Source organism: Monodon monoceros, unplaced genomic scaffold (genome assembly GCF_005190385.1).
Source record: "Monodon monoceros isolate NGI ecotype Baffin Bay Population unplaced genomic scaffold, NGI_Narwhal_1 Super_Scaffold_12, whole genome shotgun sequence".
In the NCBI taxonomy this organism is placed as follows: domain Eukaryota; kingdom Metazoa; phylum Chordata; class Mammalia; order Artiodactyla; family Monodontidae; genus Monodon; species Monodon monoceros.
The window spans coordinates 132864486-132889821 of NW_021703768.1; the positions used below are offsets into that span (position 1 = coordinate 132864486).

Below are 25336 nucleotides of genomic sequence, written 5' to 3' on the forward strand. Positions count from 1 at the left end.
AGCATACGGTATTTGTTTTTCTCTTTCTGACTTACTTCACTCTGTATGACAGACTCAAGGTCCATCCACCTCACTACAAATAACTCAATTTCGTTTCTTTTTATGGCTGAGTAATATTCCATTGTATATATGTGCCACCTCTTCTTTATCCATTCATAGCAGACACCATCTTAACCAAGCATGAAAGGTTAATATCACCAGAAATAAGGTATATTCATGTATCCCCTGATATGTATGCATAATGCAAAATGCATAATCTCAATCCAATCATGAGAATATATCAGATAAACCCAAATCACATGGCATTCAAAAATGAACAACGCGGGCTTCCTTGGTGACGCAGTGCGTAAGAATCTGCCTGCCGGGCTTCCCTGGTGGCGCAGTGGTTGAGAGTCTGCCTGCCGATGCAGGGGACACAGGTTTGTGCCCCGGTCCGGGAAGATCCCACATGCCGCGGAGCGGCTAGGCCCGTGAGCCATGGCCGCTGAGCCTGCGCGTCCAGAGCCTGTGCTCCGCGACGGGAGAGGCCACAACAGTGAGAGGCCCACATACTGCAAAAAAAAAAAAAAAAGAACAATGCTTTTCAAAAGCATCCAGATCATAAAAGACAAAGAGATACTGAAATCTGTTAGAGATTGGAAAAGGCTAAGGAGACATGACAACTCAGTGCAATGTGGGATTCTGGATTGAACCCTAAAATGGAAAAAAAAAATGGTGAAATTTGAATAAGGTCTGTCATTTAGTTCATAGAATTGTACCAATGTTAGTTTCCTACTTTAGGTAACTTATGTAAGAGGTTAACATTGGAGAAACTGGGTCAGGAATATGCAGGAAGTCTGCAGTTTTCACAGCTTTTCTGTAAGTCAGAAATTATTTCAAAATAAAAAGGGTTTTTTTTTTTTTAATGGACAAGGTGGTTTTTTAAAAAGGGACTGGGACTTCCCTGGTGGTGCAGTGGTTAAGAATCTGCCTGCCAATGCAGGGGACATGGGTTCGATCCCTGTTCCAGGAAGATCCCACATGCCACAGAGCAACTAAGCCTGTGCACCGCAACTACTGAAGCCCACATGCCTAGTAACAAGAGAAGCCACCGCAACAAGAGAAGCCACCGCAATGAGAAGCCTGTGCACCACAGCAAAATGTAGCCCCCGCACTCACCCCAACTAGAAAATGCCCGCACAGCAACAAAGACCCAATGCAGCCAAAAAAATAAATAAGTTTAAAATAAATAAAAGAAGAAAGAAAGAAAGAAAAAGGGACTAAGAACTAGGACTCTAGCATCAGAAAGACCTTGGGGTCCCAGTCCTGGCCCCGCCACTTAACTAGCTAGGTGATCTTGGGTGAGTTGCTTATCTTACACTGCAAGCCTGTAGTACAGTGGAGGAAATATTAGAATCCACCTCATAGACTTGTCGAAAGGGTGAAATGAGATACTGCCAGGAAACAGCTTTGCATAGTTCCTTGCCCTTAATGAAAATAGCTTATGAAAAAAGAGAGGAACATAGAAATTTTGACCTACAAATGAGGTGCTCTCAGGGTAGATTCTCAGAAGCATTTCCAAGAGAACTTGACCCAACTGCCCACCAAAGTACTGGGTCACTGACTTTGAGAGACTATGGTATAGCACAAGTTCTTCTGGGAGATCTACTTTAAGAAATATTTTTCTTTGCCAAATGTTAGCAGTGCTTATCTCCAAGAGGTGGGATTTTTGTTTTTATCTTCTTTGTTTATCTGTATCTTCTAGTTTTCCAGTAATGAATGAGCATATCTTATGGAAAAACTGGTTTTGGGTTGTGTGTGGGTATCTATGGCCTCTTCCCAGCCCTTGAAAGGCACTGAATGTTCTTTTAGCTGTGAACAAAATCAAAACAAACAGTGAAAGCCTGTGTTTGTCAGGTGAGGGCAACATCCTCCAGGAGAGTAGCCACTTCCCATGAAGCCCATGAAGAGGAGAGCCCAAGGATGCTCTCTCCTGTAGGGTCAGGAGGCCCCCACTGCCTTGGCTGAGAAGCCTTCTGCCTCTTCTGAGAAACAAAGCAAGGGATATGCTCCCCTCAGCCCTTCCCTCCACCTTAGAAGCTCCGTCCTGAGATAGGGGAGGGGGTGGCTTGATGCCCAGTTGGGAGGGTTGCAGAGATTTCATCGGTCGGTGGCCCTAACCATACGCAGCTGAGCAAGTAGATTCTCGGAGGGATCTGGTGCCAAAGTTGAGAGCTGGCAGCCTGCAGGCTGTGTTTTGTTTAGGCTGTGAAGCATATTTGAAATTTGGAGGCAACACTTAACACTTGGAAGAATTCGAATAAAACTGCAGAAGCTCTGGCAACCTCAGACCAGCCTTCCCAGATAGCAGCAATTGCCTAGAAATGACTAGACTTTCCCATCGGCTGGGCTGGGCTTTCCTGGGTTTGCCGCAGGCCCTGTGGCACGATTCCTTCATGGGATGACCTACCAGGCCTTGCTGTGCCTGAGTTTGAGACCCCTATTCTCCTGGCCCGCCTGGACCACAGAGCTGGTTTAACGGCCAAGTGTGGCTGACACTCAAGTTTTCCGGTTCCCGTGGAAAAGCCCTTTCCACTACTTCACAGAAGTTGCCTGTTTGGGTGTTTTGTTTCCCCAGTGCTGCTTCTCTGTGTTGCCCCCCAGTAAACAGGCTTTAGTATAGAGAGCTGACATCCTCTCAGAAGGCACCTGGACCACCCCTGTGGCCTTCTAAACCTCTGTGCCTTGATGCACTGAGCCCTGCATCCCTCAGGCAAGTGCCCTCTTCTGATTGAAAGGCCGGAAGTACACGGCTGATGCAAAACACAGTTTGCATTACATAATAAAAACTCCTGGGACATGGCGGAAGAAGTGGACCTACATTTCCAGCACCCTCATATCAGCGGAGTTGAGCACTCTCTCCTTCAGTCTCTAATGCCCATCTGTGAGACCGTTAAAATCACAGAACATTGGAACAGAAATTGTTCAATCCCAGTTTCTCATCTTGTAGCTCTCTTCACGGTAACAGGGCACCTCCATGTGCTAAGGGACTCAGTGATCTTAGAAATAAAATCATGCACGTTCATTGCATTTATTTATTTATTTACTTACTTACTTTTACTTACTTACTTACCCACCCTAAGTGAATAGGAACAAAAATGCCGTCCAGCTAGCTAGGCCCCAAGAGATGGAAGCAGACAGCTGATTCTGTATTTCCACCCTTCATTTACTTCAAGGTGCACAGTGACTGGAAACTTATTCTTCAAGCTACCATTCCAGAATTGCAATCCAGATTTTGGCCTTCTTTCAAGAGTTGGCAAGATCTGCCATCACTAAGCCCCATTCCGACATAGTAACAAATCATCAGATGGCGTGAAGTAGCCGCTCCACCTTTATCTGGCAGTGGCTCTCCAATTTGCCACGGACAGCTCAGCCCGGGGCTCCCTCCTCCCCCTGCTTGTCTCACTTACCTGCAGCCAGTTAAGGTTGCTTTGATACAGTATTTTGCCCCCGATTTACAGCCACAGAATCTGAGTTTCAGAGAGACGAAGCTCCAAGATTGGAAGCGTGGTCTGGGCCTACCACACTCTGGACCCCAACCAGAGTCAGAGGGTTCTTGTGGCTGATGAAAATAAAATTGAATCTCTGGTGTGAGGCCACCTCCTATGACTGTAGACAACTGGGCTCCAAGGCCCAGCTCTTACAGCTGGCCCTCTGACCATCCCACCTCCTGGCCACACTCTGGGGAACTGCCTTTGCCGACGTTCTTTTAGCTTTTATGTTGTAAAGCCATCTTTACTTTTCAAAGGGCTTTCTTAGTCATTGCTTCTTTATTCCAGGCAGCTGTGTCACAGGGGCCAAACACATGTGACTTGGAGTCACAAGACCTGGGATCACATCCTAAGCCCTGTTCTGTATTCACTCTATGACCCAGAGCGAGTTGCTTCATCCTCTGAGCCTCGGTTTTCCCCTCTATGAAACAGGGGCAGTCATACCCATCTCAAAAGAAGCCTTAACCACTACAGTATAGGAGTGTCCTAGAGCATCACAGAGATGCTTTCTGCACAGGACTGTGCTTTGATTCTCTTCGATAGCAATACAGCAAGGAACTAAAGCCAACCCAAAGGATTTTATCCTTTTTACTTCCTAGCAAGTGCAGTGACCTGCTCTGTCCAGATATTACCCACTCTGCTCCTGTTCTCTGCCTGAAGGTTGGATTCCAAATGACCAGGGCCCACAGCTCATGCACGTCCTTCGTCCATAGCTTGCAGCCAAACCTTTGCCAACATGTATAACCAAACCCTGTGTGACTGAGGGGCACAGGAGGAGTCCAGATGAGGGAACGTTCTGCCCCCAGCTGTTTTTTAAATTTCTATAGTATACAACTGTTAAGAATGTGAACTTTGGAGCCCAGCTTCCTGGATTTGAAGCCAAGTTACTGCACTTCTTAAAGCCTAGATTCTATATGTATACAGTAAGAACAGCCATCGTGCTGACCTTTTAGGGGTTTTTGAGCATGAAGTGAGTTAACACATATAAAGTGCTTAGAATACTGCTTGGCATGTATTAGACTGAACCATAAAAAATTACTAACATTGAATGGTGTTTGACCTAAAAAACAGTAGTTTCACATGGTCCAACCTAATTGTAAGTACTTAGTAGGTGGTAGCTCTTTTGATTGCTTTTTGCAAGGTGGAGATAGCTTCTGGTGATGGATGGATGTTCACAACTTTCTTTTACTTTACTTGCAACTCAGAGGGACAAGCTTTTTCCTTACTAACCTAGAAACTGGAGAGCAAGTAGTCATGCTTTTCTACCCAGGGGGGTGCAGACAAGGGATTTGCACATGGTCTGTGGTCCCCTTCTGTGGGCAGGCACGCAGCCTCCCTGGGCATGGTCTGCTACTTCCTTCACTCAGAAGAAGGGAACGTCGCATACTACTGTAAGCGGTCCTAGTCCCATGCTGGCCGTTATAAAGTTGTCTGAGGGGCCCTCACCTGCATGAAAGGCATCTGTCAGATAATGGTGTCTGCGTGCAAGGCGCGTGTGTGAGTCCTCAGCAGCCGTGGGCTCTCTCTCTGGGCAGGAGCTGGAGTGGCTGCTGGAGATCAATCGGCTCACACACCGGCTGCTGTGTAAGCACATGACCCTGGACAGCTTCGATGCCATGTTCCGGGAGGCCAATCACAACGTGTCTGCCCCCTACGGCCGCATCACCCTGCACGTCTTCTGGGAGCTGAACTTCGACTTCCTCCCCAACTACTGCTACAATGGGTCCACCAACCGGTAAGGGAGTCTCTGTGCAAAGCAGAGTGGGGGTGGCGGTGGAAGCAGCCAGCTGTCTCCTCCAGACAAGCCCTGTCCGTGTCATCAGGGCCTGGCTCACGGCCAGCGTAGAATAAGTATGTGCCAGAGTCACGGAAGGGTCTGGGAGGAATCCACACACTTACCAAGATGGACTTCCGGTTCTCTAAAGATTTGGGACTTTCAATCCTCTTGTGCAGAGATCTGCACACTCCAGCCCACGAGGCACCTCTAGTTGCCAGCTCTTTTTGTTCAGCCTGTGAGCTCAGAATGGTATTGATATTTTGAGACGGCTAGGGAAAAAATCCAAAGAGTTATAACTTGGTGACAAGTAGAAATTATTTGAAATTCACAAAGTGTTATTGGAACTCTGGCATCCACGCTCGCTCATTTACGGCTCATGAGCTTGTTTATGGGCGCTTCTGTGCTACAGCAGCGTCGGGTAGTTGTGACAGAGACCATCTGGCTGGCAAAGCGGAGCATATTTGCTATCTGGGCCTTTAAAGAAAGAGTTTGCAGCACTCTACTCTTGAGGAAACCAAACTGAGGGTGGAGGGTCCAAGCCCTGGAGAAGGCTGTTTCCAGGCCCACCCTGTTCTCGACTTTCTTGACCACTGTCTGAGCAGCTGCAAGCCCAAAGTCAAGCCTGTGAACCTGGATTACAGTGTTCCCATCTATGAAAAGGAGACAGGAGTTAAACGAGAGTCTGTCAGAAGTACCTGTGTAGGCCACGGCCTAAGAAACAGTGTGGGTGTGCCTGATCAGGAAGGGCTCCCGCTATATCAAGTCCCGTGAAGAATAATATTAGGACCCAGTTAACTCCTGCCCCATCTCTTTTCTTCTACTAGTTTTGTCCGAACTGCCATTCCTTTCACCCAAGAACCGCAAAGAGATAAACCCGCCAACGTCCAGCCTTATTACCTCTATGGGTCCAAGGTGAGTGGTCTTGCCTGTGTCCTACTTCTAAGAGGACTAGTGAGCAAAAGCAGATAGAAGAGTGTTCCCCAAATCAGAAAAGCAAAAAGCCTGGAGATACAGAGGCAGCAGTGAAATCCAGGCAGAAACAACTGCAAGTATATTCATCTTTATTTGTTTACAACTAGCAGGGGTGAGGGTGAGCGCAGACCTGGTGGGGCTGGATTCTGGGCAGGAACAGTCTGGGGAGGACTTGATGAGGCAAGCAGGGAAATAGGCCTGTGGGTCTCCTTGTCTCGGCGTCCCATCTCCTCCTGTTCTCGGTTGATTCATCGTGGTATCATCCTGCGATTCTGGGATTTTGTGCTCCGTGAAGATGAGGGATTTGCAGATAGGAAGCAGTTGAGAAGGTGGAGCTTTGAAGGAAATCCCAGATGGCCGGAGTTAGAGCTGAGAGGTCTCCTCCTGTCTCTTTGCTGCTTTGCTCACAGTGCCAGTCCTGACACTAACAAAGCTTCCCAGGTGGTGCCTGTTCTGGACTTTCAGTCCTTTGCCATTCGTTAAACAGACATTCCTTAAGCCCCCACTGTAGGCCAGATGCTGGGCAGGTTCTCCATGCTGGGGATTTAGCAGAGGTTGAAGCAGACGCATCTCCACCCTCCTCCAGCTCCATTTCCATACCCGGGGTGGGCACTGGGGGACACCCTTCACAAAGTCTTACCATCACCATGACATATGTAGGAGATCGTTTCTTACCCTGCGGGTTTGTGTGGGAGAACGCCACAGAAAGGGTGCAATAGCTCAACAGCAACGGCAAAAAAGCCAAGATTTTTTTGTGTGTGATGGATGAAAAATGGCCACCTTTGACCCCATTTTCACAAAATAAGCACAGAGGGACTTAGAAGAAGAAGTGACTGGATAAATATAACATGGTTAGAAAAGGTGCTTCTCTAGGTCGGGAGCCCTAGATTGGGAAGTGTGAGGAACCAAGATGAGTGCCCTTCACTTGGGCCTGAAAGTGGGGCTTAGAACGTCTTAGGATGATGCTGAGAGAGTACCGGTGTCTTCTCCAGAGCAGCCAGTCTGGTCAAGACAGCTCTCTCAAATCAGGGAACCTTTACAGACAGCACTGTAGACAGCCACAGTCATGGCATGAATTAACAGTCACTCACAAAGTAACTCCCTTTGCAATGCTTTTTCAGACCTTGCTGATTATACCAAGGAGCAAGTCTTATGTTGGTGCTAATATGTCTTTAATACCTTCCCAACGACTGCTAATCTCCCTTTTTTTTTTTTTTTTTTGCGGTACGCGGGCCTCTTACTCTTGTGGCCTCTCCCGTTGCGGAGCACAGGCTCCGGACGCGCAGGCCCAGCGGCCATGGCTCACGGACCCAGCCGCTCCACGGCACGTGGGATCCTCCCGGACCTGGGCACAAACCCGTATCCCCTGCATTGGCAGGCGGACTCTCAACCACTGAGCCACCAGGGAAGCCCTAATCTCCCTTTTGATCAGAGATGAGAGAACAGGCCCTGAGCTCAGAGTCCTTAGTAGGCAATAGTATCCAAGTCAAATTTAGTATTGTTTTGTTTTCATTCTATTTATTATGTATCTTCCCTTCTATTTATAGCAGGAGGGTGCTGGTTTTTCATTTGGGGAGTAGCATAAGCCTGTGTTTTAAAATAAGTTTAAAAAATGAGTCAATTTAAAGAAAAGGTATTGTTAATAATCGTAAAGATAGTCTGTGGTTTAAAAAAAGGTGAAGATGGGGTACAAAGTGGTGTGCGATTGGCTGAAAGTTGGAAAACACTCTAGAGCAAGGCTTCTCACATCTTTCCAAAATAATCCCCCTCAACAGCAGAGGAGACTGGACGTTTGCCTCAGCTGACTGAAAGCATAACTCAAGAGCCCATCTTCAACTCAAAAATTTCCTGAAAGTTTTGTATTTTATTTAAGTCATGCAGATTTCACTTTCTATACCATAATATATTCATGGTTGTTTTAATATTGAAATAAATGCTTTTAATTCCTAACTGAGACACCCTACCCTAAATGGACACTCCTAAGAGATTCCGTGTTCCTCCCTTTGCACACCAGGGGGTTATATGTTTTCCAGCTAGAGAAGCTTTGCCAAAGGGCATTCATCCAACCAGGTGGTCCATGTGTCAGAGCTCTGACATTTGAGGGGAGGCGAATGGGGTAGTCTACAGATGCGATTTTACCGGAGACCTGCTGCGTGGAGGGCTTTAAGCTACCTGATGTGGGCTGCCTCCCCTCCACCTCTCACTCCCCAAAATGAGGCAGTGCGGCAGGATGAACACCGCCCTCCCTCTTCAGGGCACCCACGTCGGGGGCATCCTGTTCCTCCGCTGCGGCTGCGGCTTCTGGTTCCGCGTCAGCTCCGGAGTTCTTGCGTGGCACTTCCACCAGGGGGAGCCCCTGCAGGTCTTCCTCCCCCTGACCCAGACCCGGGGCCTCCTCTGGCCATCTCACCAGGCCATTGGCTTCCTCCATGAGGCCGGCTCTGTAGGACCATCGAGGCTCATGGCAACGGATACACCAGAACTGGAGGCAGATGAAGGCTAAGACTGCTGTGAAGCAGGCCAGCAGAATGGCCATCAGCACCCAAAGGGAGATCTGGGGGTCCACCAGGGAACTTCCCGCAGCCAGTGGACTCTTATCTAGGGTGTGGAACACGGTGCAGTAGTGCCTGTAGGGGAAGAGCATCTTGCAGCTGATGCACAGGAAGTAGAGAGTGGAAGGGGTGAGGTGTTCCAGCACCACGGAGCTGATTGTTCGAGGCACCTGCTCCTCGTGGTGGAAGCTGTACCGAAGATAGCCAGAGAAGATGCTGTTCCACTTGGGCCTGTACGTAATATGGTAATAGTCCTCCAGGCAGGGCTCCGAGGACGACCAGGAAATGATGGCTCCCGTATAAGAAACGTTCCCAACCTCGATGTTCATCTCGATTCTGAAACCAGAATCAAAGTGAAGTGTGTCATCTCCTCATCTAAGTGTTTATTTATGATAATCATAGCCACCATTCATTGAGCATTCGAGATGGGGACTAATATTGACCCCGATTTACAGACAAAGAGATGGAGGCGAAGAGGTGACAGTGCTCAGCTAGGCATAGCCGAGAAATGGCAGAACCACAGTTCAAATCAGGGCTGTCTCATGCCAAAGCTGGGGGCCATCAGGCCCAAAAGAGATGCACGCACATCCCCCCAGCCTCATCCTGCCGTGGCTCAGATTCTTTAAATACAACATGGTTCCCAAACCTTAAAAAAATAAGGGGAAAAAAGGCAGTGAAAGGACAAATCAGCACAGCCTCAGAGCCCCCACGTGAGTCCCCACGGGTCTGTGACCTCCAGGTCAGGCAGTTGTTTCACCTAAAATTTCCCTCTGGAACTCCTGTTTCTGCCCCAAGTGCTGTGAGCTCATTCATCTAGAACGTTCTGGCCACTGTGTTTTTAGCCTCCAAGCGCTGTTGCCCGTAGCCAGAGGAGATGTGCATCATCACTCAGCGGCAGCTTTCTCCCCAAAGCCTCTGCTCATGTTTTGTCCATTCGTTAGCTTTTTTCAAAGCCGAATTACCCAGAAAATTAGTTTCACAGGTCAAGATAATCAGCTCCAAATACCAGCATAACTGCTGCTGTTTGATACTGCTGGTTCTGTGACTGTTAATGATGGTAATAACCAGCAATAGCGAGCAGTTGCTATGTCACAGGTCACTAGAAGCTCAACATATAAGAGTAAATATCCTTTGTTCATCACACCCTCTGAACTAGATTCCCATTCTACAGATGAGCAATCTGAGAGGAGCAATCAGCTAACAGGTACAAGACCCAAAGCCACGTGACCACTGGATTTACAAAGACAAGGCTGCCGGGTTTAGTCGTAGAAGGTTATTGCAAAATGAGGTGCTGGTACCAAGACTGAGTTGCCATTTTTCCTGACACGTGAAATGAGCCCTCTTCAGATTGCCAGCCCTCTCGCTTTGCTAAAAGTGCGCCATCTTCAAGCTTTTTCATTTCTTTTTAATTCTATGTGTTTGAGAGATATTGTTCTCCTCTACTGAATTTCCCCTGAGCTAAAATTCAGAGACAGCCATAGTCAACCTGTGTATGTTCACGGATAGATCTCACCCAGCTCAGTTCTCTGCCCCTCCTCTCTCACACGAAATGCAGAAGGTTTCATTTCAGATTGCAATGACAGAGTAAAAAACAGTCGATCAGATTTTAACCTGAATTGGACATTAAGCCACACTGATTGCGATTACGAGCTGCTTTCTCTCCTCCCTGCTTCCCTCCAACCACCTGTGTTCGTGCCCGTGCTCCTAGAGGAAGTGAGCTACAGGAAGATGCCCAGCAGTGAATGATTTTTCAGGCCTTGTTTTTCTTCTCTATGGATGACAATGAACTAAAATGCTCAGGAAGGGGAGTTCCTTTCCGTTTGGCTAGAAATTTTCTTCCAGAAAAATGGGGGATGAAAGGGACAAGGCAGGTGTGCTCAGATCCCTCCAGCGAGAGTCTTTGCAGAAGACATTGAGTATCTGCGCTCCCTCCATGGGTCTCCTTCTCATACACACCCGTCCACCCCGCCACACCCCTATAAATAGAGACCACAATGAAAAGAGCTTAATTCATTACTTACGATACAGAGGCAATAGCCCTCATAAACCCTTCCATCAGGAGTGATCAGGAATGCTGTTTCTTGTCATGAATCTCTTCTGTTTGCCTCACATCTGTGCTGGCTGTCTTTGCAGACTGAGTTTTCTACAGCAGACATTTTGAAGAGCTTTCTGTCAAGATGCAGCATTCAGAGCTTTTACGACTAAATGTCTCCCATTATTTATTTTTCTTCCACTGCTTCTGTTTTTAAATCCCCCCTATTTTTAGCTGTTCGTATTACCATTGCCTGGCCCTCCCCCAAGCAGTGTGAAAGGAAAAGCCATTTCCATTTCCAAGAAGAGCCATTTGTGTCCCTTACCTGATGCTCACAGTGGATCCGGTTAGAACGCAGCCCTCAGAGGCAGAGTGGACCAAAGCTGAAGGATGTTGCCTTCTCCCTCCCCTGCTCTGGGCTCTACTTGATGTCTCTCTCACCACTGTGTGAGTAATTCCACTGTCGCCCCCAACGCTCACATTATTCATTTCTTCAGATCAGTTTCATTCACCATGGCAACCAGCAGGCATCTGTACGCAGGATGTTTCAGGGACCAGTCTGGAAAGGCTTTTGCCCAGTGAGAGGAGCTCTCATTCCTTTGGCCAAAAAAAAAAGGCAAACAGTCCCCTGCACACTGATCCTCAGGGTGGTACTAATTCTTCAAAGTCTCCTAAATTGGGTCTCTAATAAGCTAGTTATCATTTTTTTCCCCATCTAGACCTTCTTTGGACAATGGTTGCAAATGCAAAGCTGCCGTTCTTGTTTTCCCACAAGTAAAACGGTAATTACATCCTCATCCCCTCTCACCCCACTGCCACCCCACTTCCTTACCCACCTCTACACCCTCTTCTTTCTTTATTCTTGCCTCCTGTGGCATTACCTAGTTGTATGCCACTGGTCAAGATACTTTTATTCTCTGGGCCTCAGTTCCATCATCTGTAAAGCTGATCGCTTGGGCTAGATCAGGATGTCAGGTAGAAAACATGAGTGCTACCCCCCTGCCCAGGCCTGAACCCATGTGAGGCTTGCTGAACCGCCAGGATACTCGTACTGAGTTGGTTTGAGCATTCCCCACCCCTACCCTTCACCAAATTCAGGTCCACCCAGAACCTCAGAATGTGACCTTAGTTGGAGGTAGGGACTTTGTGAATTTAATTAGGTAAGGATCTGGAAATGTTATCATCCTGTATTTAGGGGGAGCCCTAAATCCAATGACTGGTGTCTTTATAAGAGAAAGGAGAGGGAGGTTCATACACAGAGAGATGCAAAGGGTAGAAGCCATGTGAAGACAGAAGCAGAGATTGGAGTGATGCTGCCATAAGCCAAGGACTGCCAGGGACCTGCAGGAGCTGGAAGATGCAAGGAAGGATTCTCTTCTAGAGCCTTTGGAGGGAGCGTGGCCCTTCCAGCACCTTGATTTCAGGCCTCCAGAACTGTGAGAGATTCGAATGTTTGAAGCCACCACGTTTGTGGTAATTTGTTACAGCAGCCCTAGCTCCGATGGATTTAGACCTGAATCATATAACACAAATTAGGCGTTTTTAAAAGTCATCTTGTTTCTTCTTGGTTCTTGGCCAAAGTATCCAAGTGGACCCATGAAGGTCTCCTTTTGATTCACATCAGTGATAATCAAAAAGTTATAAAGAGTTGCCCAGTGAGTCACAGACCCTCCCTGGGCCAAGGGTCTCTGTGAGGGCGTGGGGTCTCGGAATGCCCGGTGTCCCTCAGTTAGACATTTGCTCTGTGCTTCCCTCCCGTGGCATTCAGTTTTCGAAGGGGTCTGTCTAGAATCTGCTGTAATACATGCTAATGGCGACTCCCTGCAGAGCATGAAAGCGTCCTCTCCACAGAAAGGCCAACGCAGTAGTTTGCAGATGCCTTTTGAAAAGGTTATTTTGAGGGGAATAAAAATACCAGCATTAGGGGGCCTGTGGAGTGACGAGATGGAGCTCAAGCCTTTGCCACTGAAAACAAGAATTTATTTTTAATGCTCCTGGATGCCATTTTTCACCCTGAGCTTTTTATTTGAGAAGTTGAGACACTTGGAGGATGTAAGGCCTAGAAGTCCTCTTGGTTCGCAGATCCGGAGAGAAGGGATGTCTTTCCTCAGGCCGGGTGACTGATTAGTGGCAGAGTCAGGAGTGGAACCCGGGTCCCTGCCTCCAAGTCCAGGGCTTATCCTGCTCCTTTGGGCCATCACCATTCCCCAGCAGCACCCAGAGAAGCCAGTGAGCCCTTGTGGATGAGACAGATCATCTGGGGACATCAGGAGATCGCACCCCAGCCAGGCTCACTGTCTTCACCTTTAGGCAGGACTCTTCTGCAGTCACCTGAGTGGCAGCCTCTTCAGCTGTCAGGCCAGGTGGTCCCTGGTTGGTTTACACCAGTAGTAAATCATTGCCAGAGGAAACCAGCCAAGAGCGGGATCCCTGCTCCCTGCCTCCCTGAAGGTGGCAGTGAAGGGACAGTGAGAGAGCATACCTTGGTCCCAAAACTGATTGGCACCCAGGGGCTGAAGTCCCCAGGCTAGGTTCAAATCCTGACTCTGTGGCCTTGGACAAATTTTCTGACTTTCCTAGGCCTTGGTTAACTGTTCTGTAAAAGGCAAATATCAATACTACCCACCTGATAATGTTGTAGCAGTGAGACGAACCCATCTCTGTAGTGCTGAGCTTAGGAATAGTAGACATTATTATTAAGAAGAAAATGTCCGTGGGTCAGAGCCATTTCCTGAGTTGGTCATAGCTTCATCCAGAGGCTGTAATGGATCAGGTTTGCACTCTGCATGATGCTTCCTTCCTTTTCTCTCCCCTTAAAACAGCTTCATTTTTTTTTAATGTACATGCTCGTTGTACATAAAGAGTATCAGAAAGTTCAAAGACAGCAGTCAAAATCCTATGACACAGAAATAACCACTGAGAACATTTCAGTGCACGAGAAAACGTGTTTTCTCATTTTACCCATGGGGAGCTCTTTGAGGTAGGCCGTCTTATCACCATTGTACAAAGGGAGAAACTGAGGCTCAGAGGGATTAAGTAACTTGACCAGTATCACAAAGCTAGGCTGTGGCAGAGCAGGGCCCTACGCTGAGGTCTGTCGGTCCAGAGCCCAAGCTCCTGGCCAGCCTCCTTGATGCACTGCCGTGCTGCTGGGTCAACCTTCAGTCATAGGTGGTCAGCAGCAGCTCTTTGCCTTGTGGTTGACTTGTCAGAGAGCTAGAGGCAGGACTTCTTAATTTGGTGGATTCCAGGGTGATAGGAACAGGCAAGGAATTAAAAGACCTCAGAGGAAACACCCAGCCACCCGAAGGTAGCCAGCAGAAGCAGCGAAAACATCAACTACCTTTGGAGAAATTCAGTCAGCAAGTGTTTCCTCTTCCGGAGTTTGGAGTCCAAGTACCCCTGCCTAAGAGCTCTGTCACTTAGGGGTAATATTAAATGTAAAAAGCCTTTAGCAACTGGTCTAGTAACTGAAATTAGTATATGAGTGGAAACTTTAAAAATATGTCTAAGTAATTAACTTGTAGAGAGTCTATCATAAAGCAGCCTTGCAAGTGATATAGATTGTGGCACAAATCATTCCTTAAATTATACCAATAACTTCCCAGTAACGTTTTGGTCTTTAGAGATTGTGGGTTTGGTCTTTTGGTTAGTGTCATCATTGGTATCTAAACATTGCCCTAGTATGAGCCTTGATTCGACCTCAGGGGTATTCATCGTACACACCAGCACTTCCCTGGTGTCCAGTGGTTAAGACTCTGCGCTTCCAATGCAGGGGACACGGATTCAATCCCTGGTCAGGGAACTAAGATCCCACACATCTCATGGTGCAGCCAGGAAAAAAACCCAAAACACACACACACACGTGCGCGCGCGCACACACACACACACACACACACACACACAGTTTCGCCTTTAAAAAAAATGTGCATCAGTGTCACACATTAATAATATGCTCCAATTCCTGAATCAGGATGATTTCTTGAGATCTCATAAAGGTATCTATTTTGTGCAGGATCGATTTAACCAAGCTTGATTTTAAGTGAGACATCCTAAACAGGGTACATAATTAGTCGCGAAAGGCAGACATTGATTGTAGCCTGAGTCAGCTAGCAGGATTGGTTCAGTATAAGAGATTTGTAGCAGGTTTCCAACATCTGAAGTCATGTCGCATTCCTGTTTTTCTTTGCCAAACCTCAGAAAATGCCCCGGCTCCCACATTCCCACATTTTCTCAATAGGGCCCAGCCTCCTATTGAGCCAGCAGGTCAGATGGGTGCCCTGCGTGGGTGTGTGTGCATGTACTTTCCGGCATGTGTATGTGTTTCCTCCTGCATGGGTGTGGTGTGTTTTTGGTGGGGGGAGTTGGGAATAAGGGGAGCTTGCTCACTTAGAAGGAGGATTTGAATTCTGCTCATTTCATGCTGGTCCTTGGGCCATCAACTGAGGCCTGAATGGTCCAGACCAGAATCCAAAACTGATGGAGGAATGTCAACAAGAGGCCTCCTATGTGCATTGAGCGGGTCTGTAAGGGGGATTTTTTTTTAAGCCCTGTGTGTGATACAACAATTCCACAATTCTTCTTCTCTGCCTAGAACTGGGGAGAGCTGCTGAACAGTTTCCACCTACCCAAATATATTTTTATTTGTGCTTGCCAGGAAGTGCTAAGGGAGGCTTATATTAGAAACTCCTTGGGTGGGAGTGGGGGTTAAGAAGACCGCTAAGAAAGATGAGCGCCCGGAGGACCACACTGGAGCTTGCACTTCAGAGGGGAGTTAATAACGCATCTATTCCAACCCTCTGTTCCAGGCAGGTCTCCCTTCTAACACCCCTATGTCATGCGTCTCCGTCCTTACCCAGCACAGTCTGTTGTTGGACAGCTTCTATTTTTATAAAGTTCTAAATATTGAGCAAAATCTGCATTTTTGGGTATGTTCCGTCAGTTGGTCTCAGCTCTACCCTCTGTCACAACACTGTGTAGGATACACCGTGTTGTATGAAATTGTACCCCACAGATGTACTGTCCACATTCAGGGGATCATGACTGTAGCCAAAGCTGCTGGGGGAAATTTGACCAGGAAGCTGTATTTTCATAGTCTTCACTTACCAAATTACCAAAACGAAGGAATATGAAGGGCTGTTATTTCAGTGGGTGCTTCCAGCGTGCCAGGCACCATGCCAAGTGCTGTATGTATGTCATCTCATTTAAACCTCCAACAACCCTACAGGAGTTGGTATTATTATCTTTACTTGGGGAAGACCAAGGCTAAGAGAGTTTAAGTAATTTGCTCAAGATCATCTAGCTAGTAAATTGATGGAACTGGAATTTGAAATCAGGTGTGCCCACCCCAGTAAATAACTCTGGACTCAGACAAAGCAGGAAAATAAGTCAGAGAATCATACAGGGGGAAAAAAGTAGCTGATTGCTTTTCGTCCCCTCCAGGGATATCCATTGAAAGCTCCCTGCTGCTCAAAAGTTCCTTTCACGGGATATTTGAAAGAAGACTGAACATGCCCAGAGCTTTACTGGTTTCAGAGGAGAGGCTGCAGCACCTGGTGTGGTTGGGGAGTGAGGAGGCAGCTCTCTTGGGGGACGAGTCCATGAGGGGCCCCTCGCCTCAGGCTGTGAGCACAGCCCAGTCATCCTTCTTACATGCCTGTGCAGGCTTAAGCTGCAGCCCTCTTTGGGAAGAAACTCAAATCGTGTTTTTTTCTCTTTGAAAGCAAATGTTGGGAAGTAAATTAGGCTATGATATAGCCCAGTGGGCTTTTTAATTTACTTTTTTTATTGACGTATAATCATAAGCAATAAAATGCACTGTCCTAGTTCAGGCTGCTATAACAAGAATACGGTAACTAGGTGGCTTAAACAGCAATGATCTCTCACAGTTCTAGAGGGTGGGAAGTCCAGGATCAAGGTGCCAGCAGATCCAGTGTCTGTTGAGAGCCTACTTCCTGGTTTGCAGACAGCCTTCTTCTCATCGTATCCCACGTGATGGAGAAAAGAGAGACGTAGAGCTCTCTCATGTGTCTTCCTACAAGGGCACTAATCCCATTGATGAGTACTCCGCCCTCATGACTTAATTACCTCCCAAAGGTCCCACCTCCTAATACCATCACAATAGGGGTTAAGATTTCAACATAAGAATTTGGGAGGGACACAACCATTCAGTCAATAACATGCAGAGATCTTAAGTGTACATATACTTTCATGAATTTTGAAAAATGTATACATGTGTGTAGTCAAGAACCCAGTCAACATGTAGGGCATTTCCATCAACTAGAAAGTTCTCTCATGCCCCTTTCTAGTCACTCTCCTTCCCCAACCAGAGGTAAGCCATGGTGTATCTGGTGTTTGTTTTATACCCGCCTCATCCTTGGAGAGGAAACAGGAGACTACAGAGTGGGCCTTTGATTACAGGGCCAGAACTAAGATGCATTCACTTGGGAGGGTGAGTACCTTGTACCACGTGTGCCCTAGCGCCACCTCACTCACCTCTCCCTGGTCCCAGCCCTGTTTGGCAGGGTGGCCTGTTACAGAGACAGTAAAATGGTTGGCTCCATACACAGAAAATTACATGGGCTGGCCCCATGGTTGACTAAATCAAACTCAACAATTCATATACTCCAGGATTTGCTGACCATCAACTCAGTGAACATCATGCTTTTAATCAGTTATATTTTCCCTCCTTACATAAACCACTGCTGCCCCATACCATTTAGAAATCTTTAGTAACTACCTGCAAGGGATCCCTCCCCCAGGCTCAGGCAAAGTTTTGCTGTGACAGCACACCAGTGTTGAGTGCAGAAGGCTGCTTTCTCACATTCCAGGCCTCCCCATATATAGGCATTAGCTTACCAAGAGAACTATTATTCAACCTGCGGGATGAGTGGGTGTTCTGATTCCTCACGAATTCTTGTTATTAGTGGGCACTCTAATTGTGTTCCTCGTGTATCCTCATTATTCAAGGGTACTATAATTGTGATGCTTGTTTTGTAAAGTTTAGAATAATTCGTGCAGAGTAAAGCGTACTTAATGCAAAACCTAGACTGAACATAATTAAATCTTCCCTTGATGGCTCCAGAGTTGAGAATCTTGCAGAACTCCAAAAGCATCATTACAGTTCCTATTTAATTCATGTAGGATTTCTAATTAGCCAGCTTATAGAGAATTTCAGCTAATAGAATATCAGATGTGGTCTTTCCATATTTGCATGTTCTGTGTACAAGATTTTTACAATTCCCGATAGGAAAATTATACTCAGAACTAAGGTTAGAAGTGAAGTTTTTTCTTAAAAAAAAAAAGGTTATGGTTTACGTAATAATTCAGCTTCCAAAGTTTACCATTGTAGGTAGAGGTTAAGAACATGGCCTTTGGAATCACAGCCACCTGGGTTCAGATCAGGGCTCAGTTACCTATTAACTGTGTGACCTTGCGCAAGCTACTTACCACCCTGAGCCTCAGTTCCCTCATCTGTGAATTAGGGCCAAGAATTGTATGGATCACGGATCACATACATTGGTTGTGTGGATTAAATGAAAATGCACTTGGAGGGCGTCATGAAGCCTGGCATGAGGTGCTCCGTAAGTGGCAGCATTTCAAAACAAAGTCAATGATAACCTTAGTGTATCACCAGCTAGGTGAGACCAATTCAGAGCCCTTTATTTTGGCCCTGTATTCTCAGACAGAAAGATCTTAAAGAGATTCCACTAATTCAGCGATGGTGTCTCATGGGGTCCAGAGGACAATGAAGGTGGCCCCCAACCAGCACCCAATCAGAGCAACTCTGCTTCTGTCTGTTTCATGTACTTGTTTCCGTGGCATCTTTTTTGTTTTAATTGCTAATCGAAAAGCTACAGAACCACTGTTGTAATCCAACCCCCTTATTTCACAGATGAAGAAACTGAGGCTCAAAAAGCCAATGTGATTTTCCCATGCACTCAGCAGGGGTCTCCTGCCTCCCAGGCCTCTTGGTCCCCGAGACGCCTCCCTGTGATAGATGGAGGCGCCTCAGCGTAGAAAGAAGGCAATGTTGAAGCAGCTGTTGCGTTCTTACATGGTCTTTCCAGCCAGTTCCTAGTACTGAAAATACCCCTAGAGAAAGGAAGTCATTTGTTTTACCCTCATCCCATAGCTCAATTGTGAAAGTCCTGGTTTGTGTGTGGACAGTTGTGGGTAGCATGAGTCCTATTAAAAACATATTTACCTGGAGGCCTTTTCTCCTCTTCTGTTAGGAAACTGCTGCCCCATCTGATGACCTTCGCTGGATCCTGTGGTCACTGACCACCATTCTCTATGAGCAGCTTGCAAAATGTATTCATAGAGGTCCCCAGTGAGAGAACAAGGATATCAAGTTTCTATCCTTTCTATGATTGAAACTCCTCCTGCTAGGGCTCACAGTTCTCTGCCACTGACTTGGCCACATCCTCTGTTTTCCAGCCTCTCAACATTGCCTACAGCCACATCTACAGCTCCTATAGGAACTTCGTGGGACCCCCTCATTTCAAGACCATCTGCAGACTCCTGGGTTACCAGGGCATCGCTGTGGTCATGGAGGAACTGCTGAAGATCGTCAAGAGCTTGGTAAGGAAGGGGGCCTGGGACGGGCCGTTAGGGTTGAGAAGAATGAGGCTTGCTTTCACTTTTTACCTGGCCTGGAAAATCAAGTCACAGGCTCTTCAGCTCTGTCTAGAGGAATCACCCAGGGAATCCTTTGCCCTTATCCCCTGATTCCTCTTACCTATCACTCTGTAACATTTCAGTGCATCTTCTGACCTGTGGCTTTGCCTCTCCTTTTCTGACGCTGAGCTCACTCCCAGTACTTACTAACTGAACTCAGCAATCTTGATTTTGACTTGAAGGCCTACTAATGACTGCTCATACCCATCTCCTGTGCTGCATTATCTAATTTGAGCTTGACAAATCCATGACACATGTGCTGCCATTTTCCCTCCCATGCCCATGGCAGACATCTCTAATAAATCACCACTCTTCTCCCCCTTGGAATTTCTTGATGGCTGGTGCTACCAATACTCCGCTGGCCTCAAGGGAATTCCATAGACCTTTGCCACCATTCTATGTCCACCCCAAGTATGGCCATCTGAACCTTCATTTAATTCCCCAGGACACTGCTGCAGCAAGGCTGAAACATTTCAACAAATTTTCTTAAAATTTTGAGATGACAAAAGAGAAACAGATTAATGCATATCCATATCAGGAATAGCAAACAGGATTCACCTCTTAATTCCAGTCCTCTGGTAGCAGCTGTGTATAACCAGGGGTTGTTCCAGGTTGTGAAGCTAAATTTAAGAAGGAAGATGTGGTAATTGATTAACGATGTCTGCCTGGGACACAGGAGGGATGAATGTGCCATGAATTTTCCATGCTTAAATTAGATATTGTCTCAGTCTTCATAGCTCCCTGGCCCCATTTCATTTTAGATCTTAGTTTGGATCTCATGTAAGTACTCCAACCCCAGAAGGGACCCCATGCCTAGAAATTGCCCTCCTTGAAGTCTATAAGCCCAAGGTAACACTGAGAGCATTCCCTTTTCTGTCTTACAAAGGCCCATGTTTCCTTACAAAGGGCAAGGAGGCTGCCCCCCTCCTTTGGGAGAGAGCCTGCCTCTCCTCTCAGGGAGCAGTGCCCTGCTGTCTTAGGCAGCTCGGGCTGCTGTGACAAATATACCATTTGGCTTCATCCACAAATGTTTATTATTGTCCACAGTTCTGGAGGCTGGAAGTCCAAGATCACAGTGGCAACGTGTGAGGACCCTCCTCTTACTTCACAGCCAGCTGCCTTCTCCTGTGTCTTCACATGGCAGAGCGAGAGAGATGTCTCTCTCTCCCCTCTCTTCTTATAAGGGCATTAATCCCATCATGGGGACTCCACCCTCATAACCTAATTACTTCCCAAAGGCCCCATCTCCAAATACCATCACACTGGGGATTAGGGTTTCAACATATGAACTTGGGGGGAATACAAATATTCAGTCCATAGCACTTACCCACGGGTCTCAACAGAACCTCCATATGCCCCAGTAGCCCAGCGTTCAGCCCCAAGATACACGTATGCAGCAGTGGTGGATTATTTCACTCATCTTGTCCTCTTCTTTCGTCAGCTCCAAGGGACCATTCTCCAATATGTGAAAACACTGATCGAGGTCATGCCCAAGATATGCCGCCTGCCCCGGCATGAGTACGGCTCCCCAGGTTGGTGACCAGGGGAACCAGGGGCTGGGTGCGGCGATAGGAAAATAGTCCAGACCCATCCCACTGTGGAAGGAGAGTCTGGCCATCTACCTTGAAGTATTTGCTTCTCTAACATGGCAGCAAGCGGTCAGAGCACTGGGTTTGCACCCTACCTCTGCCACTGAATCACCTTGGACCATTTTTAATCCCCCTGAGTAATAGTATCATCTTCCATCAGTGAAAGTAAATGATGCCCACTGGACCTGCTTCACAGCACTGCCCGGAAGCTGGAAGAGGTCCACAAATGAGAGAACAGTTAAATCATGAATAGCGAGGTATAGCTGTAAAGGCCTTCCTTAGTTCAGCACGTCTACATTCCTTCCTCCATATGTGTCTATTTGAAAGAGGCCGGTGCCCCAGGTGTGGCATAAAGTGACATTTCTAAGGTAAGTCAGGAAATAGGAGTTTTTGCCACTCCACCTCTGCGCAGAGAAATAAGTCTTTCCTTTCCTAATAGTGAAAGCACGTGGACTGAATCTAGGGCCTGAGGGGTGGGGAAAGGTGGAGACTATGAGTTTGGCCCCAGGGGTTTTTTCTGAATACCAAGATGTCCGGCCCTGGGTCAGTGTGAATCAGAGTAGGAAAGGGCTGGGGCCGAAAGCTCTAGTTTTCGTTCCTAGCTGCGCCACTTAGCTGTGTGAGTGTGGACGCGCCACTTACCTCTCTGAGCCTCATTTGAAAATGGGGGTAACTGTGCCTAGTCCCTGGTGTCGTTATGAGTATTACGTGAGATCCTGCAGATAGCGATTAGCACGAACCTCCAGCTGACCATCCCCCTGCATCTCCCAGGGATCCTGGAGTTCTTCCACCACCAGCTGAAGGACATCATCGAGTACGCAGAGCTCAAAACCGACGTGTTCCAGAGTCTGAGGGAGGTGGGAAACGCCATCCTGTTCTGCCTGCTTATCGAGCAAGCTCTGGTGAGTCCTGAGCCCCGAGGGACTGGCATGTCTCGAGGATGGAAGGGCCCCCCCCCCCAACCTCAACAGATGCCCGAGGCCCCTCTAGCGCACCCCGCCCAGGAGCCCTGCAGCTTAGTTCTGTGCTCTTCCAGGGCGGGCACACGCTCCTCTCCATTCCTTTCAGACCACTCCGACCATTCGGACACTGAGGGGAAGCAGGCCCTGGAGTCAGACAGGCCTGGGTTCCATCCCAGACCCCCTCCGCTAGCGGCAGGGCCTCAGCAGTCCTTCGGAGCCTGGGTTTTCCATTCACTCCCTAGACACGTGGTTAACTCCTGGCTGCCACAGTCTGGGCACTGCACTGGGGGATGCAGCAGTAGCTGGCCCCACCTCGTGTCCTGGATGGTGGAGGGCAGACCTGCACTGAACAAGTGTTTACACAGAAACAATGTGTTTACTGTCACAGCAAGTGCTGCGAGGGATGAGTGCCAGGTCCGGTCCGCTGGGAACCTAAAACCTGGTGTGGTCTTGAGGGTGAGGGAGGACTTCTCTGAGGAGATGACTTGGAAAATGACCAGGAATTGGCCTGGTGGAGAACTAGAGACAGCTGTTTCAGGCTAAGGGAAGGGCATGTAGTGTTGTCTCCTTTTGTTGTGATGGAAGACAGTGATTCTACCCTGCAGCACAGTTTAAAGGCTGAAAGGAGATAAGGCATATAAAGTGAGTACAGTAAGAACCAAATAATCGGTCAGAGTTAGCGTAATGGGCAAAAGCACGAGTCCCTGTGCTTCCACCTCTCGGGACCACACGGAACCAGCGCACTCTCTTCCACCGGGCCAGCCCTCATGGCTTATTCACAGAGGCTGCGTTCTCCACACACTCCCAGCGCTCTCCACTTTGCTCTGGTCCCATGAGGCGTCCACAGGTGGGCCCAGCCCTCCAGGCGCGCGGTGACTGGTACAGCCGGTGCAGTGGAAGGTAATGCAGAGGGGTGTTGCTTGATCCTCAGGACGCAGCAGGAGCATCTTTCAGCATCCATTCCTGCCTTCCTCTGTCCGCACACACATTCGGCAAAAGGGTATTGAGAGCCTGCTCGTTGCCAGGTGCAGTCCTAAGTGATGCGTAAATGGCCATGAATGAGAGAGACAAATTATTACCATTTTTATTCTGGAGAGGGTGGCGACTGAAGCAGTAAACAACCAGAGATGTGAATGCAGATGGTACGTGCTGTGAAAGAATAAACAGAGAAACAGGACAGATAGAGAGTCACAGGTACCAGGAAGGCTGTGTTGTTTTTGGAGAGGATGGAGCTTGAGGTCTTTCAGAAATGGAGAGAACCCTGGAGTGAGCTGGAGTGAAGAGGTAATGTCGCCCAGGTGGGGGCTGAGGTGAGAGAGGTGGGTGGCCTCAGTCCTGGGCCGCGTGGGCCCTGCGGGAAACCTTAGGATGCTGTGAGATGGAGAGTGGGGGGGTCTGATTTACTTTCTTAAAGGCCCTTTACCTGTTGGGAGAAGAAGCAGCTGGAAGGTGAGTGAAGGGCAAGGCTATTTGTAGCTGTTCAGTCCGGGGGTCGTCTTGGAGGCAGGAGGCACAGGGAGAAGGGCAGGAAAAGGAAGGAATTTGGAAGGAGGTGGAACAAAGGTAGAGAGAGGTGGGAAGGAAGCAGTAAGAGCAAGATCTTAGAATAAGAGCCCAAGAGGATTCCTGCCTCGAACCGAGTGAGCTCTGCAGCCAGGGATGTGGACCAGCTGCTCTCTCAGACCCTTCCCACCTGATGGTCTCTGAAACACAGCCTCATTTGCCTTTCTTCTGTGGGGAGTAATAGCCTCTCTGTGCCCCTTTAGATGGACTCTTGAGACAGCTAAGTGTTCCTCTTCCCGCTAACTGGTTTTTAACATGGTTCAGTGGGCCTGGTTGCTATGGCAACGTAGCCATCAGAAGTCACAGGGATAAGATACATAGGCGAGGGCTTCCCTGGTGGCGCAGTGGTTGAGAGTCCGCCTGCCGATGCAGGGGACACGGGTTCGTGCCCCAGTCCAGGAAGATCCCACATGCCGCAGAGCGGCTGGGCCCGTGAGCCATGGCCGCTGAGCCTGCGCGTCCGGAGCCTGTGCTCCGCAACGGGAGAGGCGAAAACGCTCAAGGCCACAGGAAGAGGAGCACCAAGAGACGTGGAGATGGGGGAGGGCGGGTCCTTGAGGCCTCAGTTCCTAGTGTCTCTCGTCAGTGCGGCCTTTCATGCGGAGCATCAGTTAGCTTCCCCTGTATAGACCCCAAGAGGCAGACTGTGGATGAGGCTACAAGGAAAGGAAAATTCTGTCTCAGGCATCCCTGCCTAGGTGGTCGGTTGCATATACCGCAGAGGACAACAGGACACTCACATCAAAGACCTTCAGAGCTGAGACAGACTCCAACAGTATATGTGTCCCAACCCCCTCTATGCATAAGTGAGGAAGTGGAGAACCAGAGAGGGCGCAACTTGCCTGAGGTCACACAGCACATCAGCAGCAGAGGTGAAAGAACAAAAGCGAAGGTTTCTGGTACTGATCCCAGTCCTTGGGGGGATGGGGGTGGGGAGGGGACATAGAATCAGGGCTCCCCAAAGCTGTGCGCTCTGCTTTCTACTTAGACATCTGGGGAAATCCCCAAGCTAAGGCAGTGCTTTCCAAGTTTAGAATGAGGCAGGAGCTTTTTAATTTATGAAGCTGGAATTAAATATTCAAATGACATATTGATTGCTCCCATTAAATAGGAGGACTAATAAAAAAACGATAGGAAGAGGGGAGGGAGGGAGGAAGGAGATACTCTTAATATATGTCTGTAGAGGAAGGGCGATTTAAACTGGAATATCTGTGCTCTGGAGGACCGTGTAACAGTCAATGAAAGTGGCTTTGCACATACAACATAGAAAATGGTGAAAGACATAATACTGAGTGGAAAAAAAGTGAGTTCCAACACAAGGCACACATTATGATGCCATAAAGTAAAATAAGCAAAATAAAGCTCACAAAATAACCCTGCATTGGAAAAAAAATCTAGGAAAACCATCCCAAATAATTCAGTCATTTTTCTCTAGGTATGAGGGAGGGAGCTAAGATTAGAGGTCAACAGGAACTTTTGCCATATCTGGAATGTCGAATTTTTACAAGGGAAATAAATTCATGATTATCATTGAACTAAAAATTAATTTAAAAAATATGAGTAGTATATCATAGTTTCAGAAAAACTGGAAGGACTCTGAAAAGTACAAAGTAAGAAGCCTTTTGCCCACTCGTGTTGTCTTTTTCTAATGTTTGCAGGGTTCTGTCCTGTGGTGGGTTC

At 47.8% G+C, this 25336-nt stretch overlaps 2 protein-coding genes across 7 annotated transcripts in view; one reads left to right on the top strand and one right to left on the bottom strand.

Moving 5' to 3' along the window:
- CYFIP2 (cytoplasmic FMR1 interacting protein 2) overlaps positions 1-25336 on the top strand; it is a 129336-nt gene that overhangs the window by 73127 nt on the left and 30873 nt on the right. For all 6 annotated transcript variants that reach the window (XM_029217319.1, XM_029217322.1, XM_029217320.1 and 3 more), the window contains 5 exons: positions 5066-5265; positions 6132-6219; positions 19303-19446; positions 20984-21074; positions 21903-22033. In XM_029217319.1, coding sequence (XP_029073152.1) covers positions 5066-5265; positions 6132-6219; positions 19303-19446; positions 20984-21074; positions 21903-22033 — 654 coding nt within the window. The remainder of the gene's footprint in view (positions 1-5065; positions 5266-6131; positions 6220-19302; positions 19447-20983; positions 21075-21902; positions 22034-25336) is intronic.
- FNDC9 (fibronectin type III domain containing 9) lies at positions 6228-17044 on the bottom strand. The gene has a single exon (XM_029217325.1). It carries the CDS (start codon positions 9158-9160, stop codon positions 8480-8482), a length of 681 nt encoding a protein of 226 aa, XP_029073158.1. The 5' UTR covers positions 9161-17044; the 3' UTR covers positions 6228-8479.